Source organism: Triturus cristatus, chromosome 5_2 (assembly GCF_964204655.1).
Source record: "Triturus cristatus chromosome 5_2, aTriCri1.1, whole genome shotgun sequence".
NCBI lineage: Eukaryota > Metazoa > Chordata > Amphibia > Caudata > Salamandridae > Triturus > Triturus cristatus.
Window position 1 is genome coordinate 774,294,035 of NC_140588.1, and position 15,993 is coordinate 774,310,027.

Consider the following 15,993-nt stretch of genomic DNA (forward strand, 5'->3'; position numbering starts at 1 on the left):
TCAGTATTTTAAGTTCTACAAGCTTTCTAACAACATCTGCTGAGAAAAACTGTTCTCATTCAAACAGACAACATGACAACCATGTACTATGTTTGGAAATAAGGGATACAATTGTTTGTTCTATCTCATATCAATCAACAACAATGGCATTGGAAATTCAAACACAAAGTACATCTCCTTGTAGAACAACTTCTAGGCGTAGCCAACGATGTTGCAGACCTCCTCAGCAGTCACATTCAAAACATGCAAGAGGGGACAATGAATCCCTTTCAAATCATACTTTCAAAAGAGTACACACAGACATAGACCTATTCACCATGCTTCAAAACAGAAAATGCGCATGCTCTATTTTGAGGTTTCCTACACGTCCAGTCACAGGGATCAGTGGATGAACTGCTCAGGTACAGTTCCATATTCTCTTTCACCCCTTTTGGAAGATACCAGCCTTAGTGCTGAAAATGCACCAGAAGTTGGTGTCAATATTCTTAGACGGGCCATCATGGACCAGACAAGTATAGTACTCACTTGTGCTTGAAATAGCAAGTCAACCTCTATTCAGGCTCAAGGCATTGCCAGACTGCCTAACAATGCAAAACAGCCATATTTACCATCCCAATCCTCGCACTAGCGATTTGGTTCCAGAAGTCAGAGAATTTTGTTACCTTAACTCAGTGCTTAACTTGACCATGTGGGTGCCAGTGGGGGACATCAGCTCTTAATTTAGGGAGACTGGCACCCTCAAATCCGAAAGACTTGGGAAGAGAAAAGACGGAAATAACTGTCATGTACGGAGAAAGCAGAAATGTGCAAGAGTGAAATAAAGGGGCAGGGAGTGTGTGGTAGTGGATTAAAGAGCATGAGGGGGATTTAAGGCTATCAGCCTTGGTGTTTGATGCGCCACCCTTTAATTGCTCTATATCGGCACTCATTCTTTTACAAATTAAACACTGCTTTAACCTACCATCTAATTGTTTGCCTATTGTTAAGGAAACTCGTCACCATACTAGATAATTGTGCCATTCAGCCAAATGGAATTTTGGTTTGTTCCATTACTGTGAATAAACCTTCATAGCTCCGTTTAAACAAAATCCTTCCCATACTGTATATTACCTTTATTCACTGTTTTGTGATAAACAAACCTTATTGAATTGTACACAGAGAATATAACAAGACACACAGTTAGCATATCGGAAAAACTATACAGCATTTGACCAAGATACATGCTGTCAAATTACATGATTTCTTATCACAAAGCAACACCAGCACTTTTATCTTTAAGCATGACCCTATGTTAATTGTCCAAGCCATATCCCCCCCCCCCCCCATACTCGACCATGCTTTGGGGGATAACCCCAGGCTTCATAGGCTGGCCTCTTCTGTTGTGCTCACCAGTCCACCGCCATTGCGAGTGGCAATGTCTTGTTTGGCGACCATAAGCGCTGTAACCAAGAAAGCTTGATCAGCCCTAGTTCACCAAACTTCCAAGGGAAAAAGGGTGACCTCCCATCCCAGGATTTAGTTCAGCTCTCCTACCACTGCAGACCAAAACTCTTGAATCTTAGGGCATAACCTCACCATGTGATAGAAATCGGCTGGAGCATCCCACAATGGGGGCAAGTGGGTTCAAGGAGGAGACCTGCTTGGTTCATGCTAGTCAGCGAAATTTGAGCACAATAATCTTTATTCACTTAAAGAAGCAGACCTAGCATTCATTTCATCATCATCAAAAAACTTTATTCAATCTTTTTTGTTCAGATCATAGAAGTGCATAAAAAGTAGATGAAAGCAGGTATTAAAATCACAACCAATCATAGCAGTAGTGTCAATAAGGGAGATGGGTCTGTAGTTTTTGGGATTACCCTTATCTCCCTTTTTAAAAATTGGGACAATTACACTCGTCTTCCACGATGGCGGGGGGCCCAATAGCACTAACTTATTAAAAACGTTTGTCAACAGGGGGACCCAAAGATCTTGATCCGCCCGGAAAAAGTCTATTGGGACCCCAACGGCCCGGCACTTTCCCCGTGCTACAGGCCTCTAGATCGCACTTTACCTCTAGAAGAGAGAACACTATATTTTCTTGGGGATTAGTGCCTATTGAATTGGGAGGACTGGGGAGAGAAGTGAGGGAGAAAATGCTTGAGTAGTGTGCCGCCCAATCATCTTCAACTATATACGAGTCTAAAGCAGGGTCTCCTTGGGTCTTAAAATAAGGAGCAATAATTATATCCCAAAATTCTTTGCTGTTTCCTGATTCTGAGGCTCCCTCTAAGCTGGCCCTGTTTTCCTCCCCCCCATTACCCTCTACCTAGACTTTTTTGCCAGTTTATAATCCCTACGCAAAGAGTCAATTAGTATTGCATCCCTGGGTTGTCCTTAATGCTGTTACCAGGGCCTTTCTGGATTTTGAGCATGAGTCGTCGAACCAGCCATTGGCTTTTTTGGATCTATCAGGCTTATACTGTGTTAAGGCGCTTTTTTGGTCTCGCCTGATCCAGCGCTTGCGCTGATCTGGCCGAGACATTTTGTATACAGGCTTTTCAATGTGCTGCCGTGGCCTAAAGCTGCAGTGCACGTGAACGTGCACGCGCGCAGCGCCATGTGTCTTTCCTCCGTTGCACGCGATCGTAATCGCGATCACTTTCACTTTCACGGCCGCGTTGCAAAAGCTTGTGTATGTTTCTGTTAGCGGCCACGGGTCTTGTACGTTCTTCGCTTGTCATATTTTAAATAATATCCGTAACCATGATCTTGTGCACAGCTTACCCAACTTATTGTTTTTTTTACATAAGAAACAATAGCTCTTACGCCCTCACTGAAGCAGTTTCCTTTGGCCAGAGTAGTGCGGTACAGTTTAACAGAATATTGAACACAGACGAGCTTCTTGATTGGGTGCCACCTGCAAAGTATGGATGTGGCTGTTCTTGCGTCACAGCAGCTGCTTCCCCGGGGCTGAAAAGACATGCACATCGAGACATCGCTACAGAAAATGCAGTTGCCATCGAGACAAGCGCTCAATTTTAAAGTGCACGCTAGTTTATATGCTCGGAAAAGGCTTTGGGAATGACATCGAGTGAAAGATCAAATGAATCATCCTTATCTAGTCCAATCTCTAGGGCCTTATTGTCTTGATGTGAGCCCCCATTTTTATACACCAGCCTTTTGCCTTGCACCTGGGATTACCAGTTGTGACCAAAACAGCGCTTTGAAAAATGTACTGGCTTGAACTTGTGCCATTTTTAAGCAACACAAGTAAAAGTGCTTACTAGGCGCAAAGCGACGACACCTAAAGAGTTTTTGCTGTCCGTAGGTAGCAGGCATTGCAGTTGCTTTACGTAAGGCAGCCTGTTCTATAAGCAATGTGTCCAAAAAGTGTCTCCTGTACTCAGGCAGCGCAGAGTGACCCCCCCACCCCCCCCCTCAGCCTCCATTGTCTGTCTCCAGAAAGACACATTAGCCTTGTGTTGTCTTTCATTAGCTAACGTTAGCTTTCAGGTGTGCATAGAGAGTTCTTATAGATGCGTCAGTCGTCAAACACCTGCCCTTGGATTAAGTGGGATAAGTGCTGCATTTTTGTAATTTCTTAAGTGGGTAGCTTTTCCTCATATCCTCTCCACTTTATCATCCCTCGACAGGTCCCAATATATTCTCTTTAATTGATACCTCTTCTTCCCGTGTTCTCCCCCCATCATTATTGCCTGTTCCCTCTGGAATAATATGCTGTTTTCTGCATGGTGCTTAGGCACTATAACACCACCTGTTATTTCACATTCCATTTTTAGATCTCCTCTGTGCGTCTGTTTTTCAGTAGCAGTTTGGTTCTCGGTGCCTGTAGAGAGTGTTAATTAATTAGCATTACCTCGGTAATTTAGCATATTGAGAGCAGTGCAACACGTTGTCGTTCTACATACAAGAATAGCAGTATTATGAGTGTTGCTTTTGTGTGTGTGTGTTGGCAATCGCTTGGGTACTGTCTGTGGAATTACGTTTGACAGCAGACATTCATTACTTTTAGGTCAGGCCTACATAACTGGTTAGGTTTTGGCTGCCTCGTGTAAACAAATCTTATAAATGAAAAATACCTATGTATGTACATAGTAGGTGCTTTGCTACCGCCCTCTTTATTTATTGGTATGGTCAGCAGTCAGTCACACTTTTACTTCCGCCCACCACAGCATTCAACAGGGGACGACGGGACTGCTCATATTATTGGATCTTTCTGATCACACATGCACATCTTTCTAACAAGCATTTGCAATGCAATACGTCTTGCATTTGCTACAAGCAAGGATAGCAGTAAAATAAGTGCAGTTACTTGCCAGCCTTGCTTTTCGTAAGCAACTACTAGGAGTACAAAGTGTGTGTTCATGCATCGCTTGCAGGTTTTACAAATATATAAATAAAAGGCATTGTCATTTACAACGCCAATAGCTCAAAATATTAAAAATGCGAGACCTATTGCATTGCAAATGCTTGTTATATTTTCCAGTAAGGTTAGGAAACCCAGTAATATTACAAGGGGAGCTATTTAGATCCAAACATGTTTCAATGCTAGCTAGAGAGGTACTGACCGTTTCAGAAAGAGTTTTAGCACTGTCAGTTTGGGCCCACTTTAATTGGTATCCATGTCTCCTTGTGATTAATGATGGGGCTACTTCCTGTGACTGGGCACTTCTCTGGGGGCAGAACGGATCTCGCAGGTTAAAATGGCGCGATCACTAAATGATGTAAATTGGGCATCACTGTGGGTACAGCTCTCGTTAAACTAGTCTGACACCAGGAAAAAGTCTATAGTTTCATGTTCAAAATGTCGAAAGGTTTTTGGTAGAGTCAGAAGTGAAGGAATACTTGTTCACTATCACCATATCCCTAACCTAGAGTGTCCGATTAGGATTATTACCATAGGTGCTGTGAGAAAAGTGATATAGCGGGTTACCCATAAGGTCTGTCAAACCGCATACTTTCTCTTAGATTGTGTTTGCAGGGGTGGATGTTAAAATCTCCGAGCCAGATGACACGTATGGGTTCTTTTAGCCTTTGTGATTTTAAAATAGCATCCAATTCCTTATTGACCTCATCTACGGCCAGGTGCATATTCGGCCCAAAATTGTTTTTGTAAAAGTTTATTAAGAGCCAAGAACCTTGGTTGGCCAGCTCAAGGATAAGAATATGGAAGAAGAGGCAATTTTCTATAAACTTTTTTATTTTCAGGGCGACTTATTTGGAATTAATGCTAGTAGACCCCCCTTAGCCCTCCCTGATGACAATGGTGCTGCCCTCGATTGAAAGGAACGGTAGCCATTTACAAAAATGGGATCCGTTGCCCAGGTTTCCTGGAGGGCGATTAAATCGCATTCCTGCCAGGTTTTTACCCATTTATCATTGCCCACTTTATTTGCTATACACATTCCAGGTTGCTAAAAGAAATTAGCTATCCTGCCCCATTTTCCGTTTGGAAGACCTAGGGGGCTCAGAGGTTTCGAGCAGTGCGATTTCAGATAAGGGGGGGGCCTCGACTGGGCGTAGGGATAGTCAATCATACCAGAAAGAGGAGCAAATCTGTTTGTATGGGGTAAATCCGGATATCCCAGAGGAACAGAGTTTGCGTAACCCTCTCTATGGTGCAAAGGTGGTTCCAGGCTCATTCGAACCAACTGGGGGGAGGGGAATAGAAGTGGCCAAGCGTCAGTGCGAGGATCTGGGTGCCCTTAGGTGGAACTCTGTATAATTGAGACAGAAGGGATCTCGGTGTTGATGGATTATTGAAACTGGGTACCACACAGTCACCCTTCCAGGTTTTTAAGGGACGGTCCCACCCACCCTACCCTTCTTGCCATAATAATATGATTGGCTAGCCAAGACAACCCCCCCCCCCGTCAAGAATGTTGTGTGGGCAGTCTACCAGTAAAGAGATGTATCGATTAGCTGAGTAGTAGTTTCAATCTGGCCCACCCTCAGGGTGGGGACATTTCCAAGGACCGGACATGGGCCTCCCCCATAGTATTATTCCTCTGCTTTGCGATGTCAGCATCGCCACCCTCTGTATTAACTGCCTGTGAGTTACTTGGCAGCCTTGAATACATTTATCCTCAGCAGCTGCCTAGTTACAAAGCATATAGTTCATTCCACGTCTGAAAATTACTTTTGTCAAAGAATTCATTAAAGGGTTAGGCATGATTATCCCACCTAGGGCACCCCATGTGCCCAGTTGGGCTTCTCAATATTATCTTGAAGATATTAAAGGGTGCACATTTTGAACCACAATATTACTTCTTACTGCAATCCAAATTGTAATCACTTCCCTTCTCAGAGTTATAATTTACAAGCTCTTTCAATCAGTGAACCATACGATCAGGTAGACAAAGTTATATACATGTTAACATACATTTCCCCTCACTGAAGATAGCCTCACCTTTTTACCTTAATCGAGCAGTTTAATTGCTTTCATGTTTTTAAACCCTTCACGCAGGGCAAGAAAGGGCATTACAATCTGTAAATGGCAAGCATGTGCTCAAGTACCACATTGACTCAACCAAAACCTTACACAGAACAAAACATTATTTGTTTTTGCTTATCTGGGTAACAAGTTCAAAAGAAGACATAGACAGGTGGATTGTGCGATGCATTCAGTTTTGCTATGTATGCGCAATCGGACAGCTCATGAAAATTCATCAGGCTCCTTCCACACACAAAAAAGGGGCAACCATGAACTTTCTAGGTAATGCACCACTAAGTAATATTTGTAAGGCCGCAACACGATCATCGACACACACATTCACGAAATACTACTGTGTGGACATTAATGTAAGGAAAGTCGATTAAAGTTGACCAAACTGTTTTAAAAACCTTATTCAGTACCACTACCTCTTCATTCCATCCACCTCACCTCTAGGGAGATTAGGGAATCGCTTTTAAGCTTGTGCACAGCATGTGATCTACAGCAACCCATGCTGTGATTGGAAAATGTTACCTCAAACCAACTATTTGCAGTTTTCCATTTGTAGATTTACATGTGCCACCCACCTCCCCTGTGGTTGGAAAGTATAGGGGTTGCTTAACTAAACAGTTTAATTTATTTACTGAATGCTCAACTGGACACACCTACTACGAGTGTGGAAACACTTTGAGTGGAGCCTGCGTTCTAATGGATTGTGAGTTTCAGCTATGAGGTCAACGGTCCTTCTCAAAACCAAAACTCATTTGTTAAAATAGACTATTCTGAACTCAGAACTTGGTGACAGGGTAGTGCACCGCATATGAATTTAAAACATGACAAGCTGCAAATACTTGGCTACTGGTAAGTAATGGTCTGTCTGCATATCCATCCCAGTTTCTCCTTGTCCCTCAAGCATTCAAGGGGTTCACCTCTGTAAAGTGGCCACTTGTCCTCAATAAGCTTATGTGCTCTAAGGACATTTAAATCATTAAAGACCTATAACTCCGTTTTTGATTGATCCCTCTTGCAAGAGATCATGAACCAAGAGTTCAGGTTCTCTGCTGCAGAACCCAGGGCCCTATGGGTACGTTCTCTCAGGCCCGTCAAGTTTCAGTTCTCGGGCTTGCATTAGTACAGGCCCTGAGGTTCTGTGTCAAGTGTTATACTGCATATACACGGTACAAGATCAGTAGCTTCAGAAGAACTGCTACACGAAAGCGTGTTTGTTCAGATTAAATTGTCTGGCGTTTAACTAATGCTTTTCCATGAACGAAAATGATTTAGGACTATTTACATTTATGGACTATCCGCTCTTAAACCATTCATGGTGGTTGGCTGTGTGTAAATCATTACAGCCATGCAGTGGGAAGGTGGTTTAATCTGTATCTCAATAATGCCATTTTCAGATCAGAGCCTGATCTGGTGCATTAACGCAACTGTGTAACATGAGCTTTGTGTCTGATACATATTTTAAAGTTCTCTTGTAACCACGGCCCTGTAAATCTTTGTTGGCCCTCAGGCCCTCATGTACCAACTTACTTTCTTGAGCACAAGGAACAGATAGTCTGTAACCCGCGAATCTCCCCTAACTTGCCTGGAGATATTGTGTGTTGAACAACAATCAGATCCTGCCGGACACTGTCAAGGATACATTTATCGTTCTGGTGGATTTCTGGTATGGTTTCCCTAATAGTTAAACACACAAGAAATCCGCACTGCTGTGTTTTTGAAAGACTCGATTAGTTGATAATGTCTGTTCGAGTGCAGTATATATATATAAAAGCTTCATTGTAAATAAATTACGGTGATTAGTATAACAGCACAGCAGGTAAATATTATGAACATTTGCAGCATACTACACGACAATCTTTGATGACATTTCTTCTTTCCTAGTCCCTGTTTGTGTCTATAGTAACACCATAATGTTGCCAAAAATGTGGGCTCCCAAATGACCTACACATATTCCTTCTCATTGCTTGTATTTTTCCAGTCTGCTGCCTGTCCGGGTTTGGCCTCAGTTGTTGTTGCTCCCACAATAATGTGAAATATTGAGAAAGAAAAACCTTGGTGCAGGCTGTTTGTTTTAGATGCCCTCTCTGGAATGTCTACAGCTCCTCCCTTCTAGAGAGGTTTGCCCACACACACTATAAAATATTTTTAGCTCTCGCCTGACCCAGCGCATGCGCTGGTCTGGCAAAACTTTTTGAGAGGGCTCCAAAAAGTGCTACCAGGCCAGCCTAGACCTACAGTGCATGTGCGCGGCCACGCACGCCGCGCTTGACGCAAGTACTTTCACTTACGCGGCCGCACGGCCGCTTTGATGTTTAATCGCGATCACTTTCGCGGCCGCTTGGCATAGCCAATAGGTCTCGCTTTTGGGACCTTATAAGTATTTAGTTATGCAACTGTTGCATGGCTAAACACTTATAAGGTCCCAAAGGTGAGACCTATTGGCTATGCCAATGCTTGTTTAACCTTATTTTTAAGAAAACTTAACCCAAGATAGGTGATCTCGGAACAGAAGCAAGATAATTTCTTTCAGTATTCATCCAAAGTCTCTTGTTTGCTCTAAGTGTCACAATTCATGAATGTAAAGCATGAACTAGAAATACACTACCAAAAAATAATAAAATACTGTTTTACTGCAAATGTATATAAATGAAACGGAACACAGCTGTTAAACATCATACACCAAATGTGTGGCCATAGGCAGCAATGAGCCAGCAAAAAACTTTGAGGAGGATTAGCGACAGAAATCGGGTAAATCATACAACATACCCTTTGCTATGACCCAAGTGACAACAGCAGTTCCATATACCCAAGGTTTCAGGGAAAACACACCATCCCTATCTGGAGGATTTGTGTGTTTACCTACAGTGTGCCTTTCAGTTCCTCCTCTTCACATTCTTGTTGCTTTTTATGGTTTTGAGTTGTATGATTTATTTCCCTGGGTTACTTTTGGATGTATCCCTGGCAGCCCGGCTTTATCCTAGCACTGAACATATTTTAAGTAATCTGATGAAACCTTTTCAGATAATACAAGATGTATTATATCTTTAGACATTAATGCCCAATATCGTTTTGCTTGCTGTGTTAAATTTTTTTAAATTATGTAAAGTTGGCTCCCTTCAGTTCTGTTTGTTATTAATCTCACTTGGCTAGTCATGACAATACAATGGATGTTCAAAAAGTAGCTATGAAGCAACAGAATCACTAAATTATATAACTTTTCTGTCTTTTTTCAGGATGACCGCTATTTTTTGAGTGGATCATTAGATGGAAAACTTAGGCTGTGGAATATCCCAGATAAAAAAGTTGCATTATGGAATGAAGTTGATGGACAAACGAGGCTAATAACAGCAGCAAACTTCTGTCAGAATGGCAAATATGCAGTAATTGGCACATATGATGGTAGATGCATCTTCTATGATACAGAGGTACATTGCAATCTTGGAAAAACTAAAGGCATTGTTTACTTTGTCAGTTAAAATTTGTCAGTTTTAAAGCTGAATTTCTGGAAAAAAAATAACATGTATTGGGCTAAGAAAATAATCTATGTGTAGCATTAATATAAGAGTGACTAAAGAGAAAAATGTGTAAAGATCTTTTCTTTTCCACCTCACTCTTCGCTTGACTTATTTGTATTACTTTATTTTGGATCGACAGGAGCCTATTATAAATAAATTGGCAAAATACACACTATAAAATTCTACTCAGCTAAAAGTGATTGGTGTTGGGTCCTACCCACAACAAGTGTGAATAATCCTCCCCCCCCCCCCCCCACCAAAAAAAAAAGAAGGATATCGAGGTACAATAAGGGCAATAACCAGCAGGTCTGGAGTGGATCGGGACTTTCATTTAGCTACAAGAATGTCCTGAGTATTTTGTTATTAATACTTTGCACACATTTGTTCTGTTGTGAACTTTCGGAGACCAATACTGCATGTTGAATGGATCTTTGTATGTATTTGTATTGGACCAATTCACTGTTCTTTTGTAACTTTACTGTTTCTGACTATTTTTGTGTTTAATGATACAAAAGCTTTTTTGTTGCCTAGCTGATCAATAAATTATTCAGTTTTATTGTAAAATCGTTACCATAATCTTAACTTTTTTTCTTAAATATGTTACTATTGTGCAGATAGGGATTTTACTGAGCGCTTTAAAATTTTAATGCTCATTTTAAAAGGAAAAAAAAGTGATTGAAAAAGACTTCTCGTACAACATTAGCTAGAATTTGGTTATTTATGTAAGGTTCTAGGGGTTCCAAGCACATAGAGCCAATCTTCGGTGGCAGAGTGAATTCTCTTTGTGCTTTCACTTAATCAAAAGATCTTCGAAGAAAAGAAAAAAAACCTCATGAAACAGTCATGTATTTGATTTTAGACTACATTATAGCACCAATATTGACATGAGATGAGCCTGGTTTAGCATTTCTCTGAAAATATTAATCCTTGGATGACATCCACTTACCTCAGATTTCTAACCGCACATAGTTTGAAGGAAGTCTCTGTGCGCTTCATCAATGCCCAGCTGACCATCTTCATCGAAGAGAACGCCATCCTTGACTCCTCCCAGTCTGGATCCTGCAGCAACCACAGCACCGAGACCTCCACTGATGACATCCGCATGCTACTCGACCAGGGCCACACTGTGGCCCTCATCCTACTAGACCTCTCCCCAGCCTTCGACACCGTCTCACACCGCACTCTCGCTGCCAGACTCCACGATGCCGTTATACGTTGAACTGCACTCGACTAGATCTGCTCCTTTCTCTCCGGCAGAGCCCAAAGGATCAGACTCCCCACCCCCCTTCGTCTCCAAACCTACAGAGATCAACTGTGGAGTATCCCAAGGAGAATGTATGATGTTACTTAGCATACCGTTGCTCCGCAGGTATTTACTTCGAAGTTTTTACTTCGCAAATACCTTTACTACGCATGATTTTAGTGTGTGCATGCTTTTACTTCGCAAATATATACAAATACATTAAAAATGCTTTTACTTCGCAGTTAATTATTACGCATACCGTTACAACGCTTTATTGGTACTTTAAAACAAAAAAATTATCGTAATAGTAACCTATCCCCTGGCGCGCACCGTGAACCCTAAAAATACCCCCAACACCCCAAAACCCTCTCACCTTGACCCCTAAAAATATCCCAGTACCCCAAAACCTAAATGCACCCTGACCCCTAAAATTACCCCCTACACCCCAAAACCCTAACCCACTCTGACACCTAAAATTAACCCAAAACCTAAACGTACCCTGAACCCCAAAAATACCCCAGCACCCCAAAACCTTAAATGCACCCTGAACCCTAAAAATACCCCCTACACCCCAAAACCCTAACCAACCCTGACCCCTAAAATTACCCCAGCTCCCCAAAACCTAAATGCACCCTGAACCCCCAAAACACCCCAGCACTCCAAACCTTAAATGCACCCTGAACCCTAAAAATACCCCCTACACCCCAAAACCCTAACCCACCCTGACACCTAAATGCACCCTGAACCCTCAAAATACCACATGCACCCCAAAACCCTAACCCACACTGACACCTAAAATTACCCCAGCACCCCAAAACCTAAATGCACCCTGAACCCTAAAACTACCCCTACAGCCCAAAACCCTAACCCACCCTGACACCTTAAATTACCACAGCACCCCAAAACCCTAACCAACCCGACACCAAAAATACCCCATCACGGGTGAGTAGCACACTTTATAAACCCCTGATTGATTGATTACATCCATGTCCTAAACCAAAGGAATGCAAGCTTTGCTACACATTTTCAGCAAACACCCTCAAGGACTGGAAAGCCAGGCGTATTTTGTTGTTAGAGATTAAAAATCAAAGCAAGCATTTTCTGGAGATGAGGAAGAGGGGAACATGCTTTCCTCCAAGGAAAGCCCACAAAAGAGAGAGGCAGGAAGAAGAGGATGTCATTCAAGAAACTGCAAAAAACGTTCACAAGTCTACAAGTCCATCTTCATTGATTAAAAAATCTTGTCAGATACATTCATCACCATCTCTTGCAGTGAAGAAAGCAAAAATCAGATCTGAGCCTTCAACTCCACCTGTGAAGACAATTAGTTCACCAAAGACTAAAAAGTCATCTACATACCCACTGTTGACAAAACACGCATTGGCGAGGAAACAGTTGAGGAGACTACCAAATGACTACTAAAACAATTACAACTTCTTCGTTGTTGACGAAAGCAATTTGTATGTCAACAATGTTGAAGAGACCATCAACAAATACATTGCAGCCACAGATGACAGCATCTGAATCTTGACACCTTCAAATATCCCATGGTGCCGTTGATGACCCTGTCTACAAAGCAAATGGAGCAAATATCCATCAGACAGAAACAGACCGCTCCAAGTAAGGTCTCACAGTTACCTCCAGTAAATCTTCTAGAGGTAGACATTTCAGTGGAAGTCAATGCTGATGGCCCTTGTGGGGCTGTATACAGCCCTTCTCAATTGCTTGTCAAATGCCAGGACATAGATGAGGAGGAGGAACATAGTAGTAACTATATGGAAGTTGATAGCTTCTTCAAGGACAAGTATCGAACCAGGACATTTGAGGCATTTGAAGAATAATATGCTATAAAACCATTCCTAATAATCATGCAGGAACTTACTGAGCAAGCTCCAATGTGCTGATGAGGAACCCTCCCCCCCCTCCCCCCATCAAATGCTCAGAGACTACTATATAAGGTTCCCGAACAGCACAATCTGCCTGTGCAGTTACTGCACTCTCCTATTCCCCTATACTCATCCTCTCTATGCTATTCAATATTGCTGGTTCGGTTCAGGAGAAGGGTTCAATATCGCAGAATCAATGTAATGGAAAACCTAGAATTTCGGAACCTATCACCATCCATGATGAGTATGTGCACAACAATCACAATGAACCTGAGGAGAGTAAATAGTTCAAGATCAGAAAACACCCGCCAGACAAGAGTGGAATGATTTTTAAGCAGCCCCCTCAGCCCCTTCAACACCACCTGTTGCCAGATCCCCTGTTAGCTGCAGGCCCACTAGTAGCATTGAATTTACAGGGTGTGGGCACAGGTAGTGCACTCTACTAGAGACTTAGATTAATTAAATATCCCAGTTGTGGATAAACCAGTGTTACCATGTTTAGGGGAGAAGCACATGCACTTTAGCATTGGTCAGCAGTGCTAAAGTGGTCAAAGTCCTATGGCAAACAAAAAGAATCAACAAAATGAGGAAGTAAGGAGGCAAAAGGTTTGAGGGTGACCCTGCAGAATGGGACATTTCCAACAGAGACCAAAGCTATCCTTCATAAAGGTGAGAGACCTTAGTCAGAAATCTATATAGCAATGGATATAGCTTCAACAGCTTCTTGGGCCGGTTGAGAAGGCTGCTGTCTTGAACAGCAGGGCAGGCAGAATGCAACCTCTTTTAGACAGGGAATTCAATTAAAAAGATCAAATATGCCGTATGGTGTAGGAGCTCTATTTGGGATATTCATAGACCACGAGCCACAATCCATAAAATCTGATACGGACATGACCAGGTATTTAGGATTATTACAGCAACCTTGTTTCCAGCCTTCTCAAGGGGCCAGACTAAAAGGACAATAATATTTCAGAGGACGCTACCAATCAAGTAGATTTCAGCCTTACCAACAGTCCCTCCAAAGTTAGACAGCAATAGTCTCATCAACAATACAGTGCTCCACTGGCTGTAGCCTATTTGACACAGACATCCTGTGGACAAGAATCAGCAGGACAACAGTGACGTTCCCTCCTCATCATCCCCCCTCCCTCCAACATTTCATCTATATTAGGGAGCAAAAACCATTCAACCTTTTACAGCTACTGAAGTTCTAAGTCTTTAAATCGGCAGGTTTTAGACCTAATCAGCACACCCTTGAATGCGTGCAGAAACGTCCTTGAAATCCACCTCACTGGAGGTCACATCAACATCTTCATCTATTAAAGGATGAAATTCAGTCAGTGATACTCAAATATGCTATAGATGAGGTTCCCTGCACTTAACTAATTTTCCTTCATGAAACAGAGTTCAGGCAAATGGAGACAAGTGTTAGATTTGAGACAGCTGAACAAGTATGGGAAGAAGCTGTTGCAAAGGATGATCACATTGAAGGACATTCCGCAACTACCAAACCCAGAAGATTTTATGACATCCTTTTACCTCCAGGATGCTTTTTTCAATATCCCATATTCATATAAAACACAGAAGATACCTAAGATTGGAGGTGATCGGATGCCATTATTAATTCACGGTCATGCCCTTTGGCTTAAAATCAGCTCTCAGAATATTCGCCAAATGCATGGCACCATTTGCACCTTATTTAAGAAGGAACAGTCACTAGGTTTTTCCGTATTTCGACTGGTTAATAAAAGCACCATCCTTCCACGCTGCAAAGTTCACCATGAAAGCCTGCATCAGAGTATTCAAAAATTTTGGATTAAAACTCAACAAGGAGAAATCCTGTTTCCCTCCTTTGAGAGAGATAACATTTCTGGGAGGGGTTCTCAATAAAATCCAAAAAAACAATAGAGAGTGAGGGTAATGAGGATCCCGAACCCCCGGTCTGGAAAGGAGTATAAAACAAAGGAGGGAGAGAGATGCAGTCGAAAAAGATTCAATCGAAAAGAAGGGGGAGAGATAGAGAAAGGAATAATTCAGGGCAAAAGAATTTCCTATTTGGAAAAAGACCCATCACTCACCAACCTGGTTGGTGACATGCTTAATCATCTGGGTCCCACCCTGACCACGAAAACCCGCTCCGCTGGAATTCCAGGCGTCGAAGCACACCCTGACTGCATTCGGCGGTCAGGGTGGGACCCAGATGATGAAGCATGTCACCAACCAGGTTGGTGAGTGATGGGTCTTTTTCCAAATAGGAAATTCTTTTGCCCTGAATTATTCCTTTCTCTATATCTCCCCCTTCTTTTCGTTCTCAATAAAATCCCATGCAAAACTTTTCCCAAAAAGGAAAGGATCCAAAAAATGAAAACCATGTCTTCATCCTTCTTGGAAAAAGGCTTGCTTCAGTTCAAGTATACAAGCCTTTCCTAGGGATGATGTCTTCTTGCATCACTCTTATACCAAACTGTCTATTCATCAGGCCGCTCTGAGGACATAGTCAATTCAAACTCTAAGGTCTTTCGACTATGTTATCAAAATTACTCAGGAAAATAATGGTAGCCATGACTTGCTGGATACAGAAAAGCAATATCTATGGAGGGCTGGGGAGTCCACCTGCAGGATTTTTTTTTTTGTTTTTTTTTTTTGAAACCGTTTATTACAAATCTCAAGAATATACAGGTATGGGCCTACAACCTTCCGGCCGGCCGCTAGGATGTCAGGAGCATATGACATACGTTCATAAAACACTTGGTGTTGCAGAGGAGCATAATCAGGAGGTATCAATGCCGTGGGCCATATCAGTCAGACCCCACAATACGGTTTCATTTTATACAAACAACAAGAAAAAATCACACCCACAAGGCAACCCGCAATCGACAGTAGCAGCACGTGCTCCCCGAA

At 42.2% G+C, this 15,993-nt stretch overlaps 1 protein-coding gene across 2 annotated transcripts in view; it reads left to right on the plus strand.

Moving 5' to 3' along the window:
- Positions 1-15,993, plus strand: part of WDR44 (WD repeat domain 44) — a 616,515-nt gene that overhangs the window by 450,213 nt on the left and 150,309 nt on the right. For both annotated transcript variants that reach the window (XM_085607883.1, XM_085607885.1), the window contains one exon: positions 9,682-9,873. In XM_085607883.1, coding sequence (XP_085464009.1) covers positions 9,682-9,873 — 192 coding nt within the window. The remainder of the gene's footprint in view (positions 1-9,681; positions 9,874-15,993) is intronic.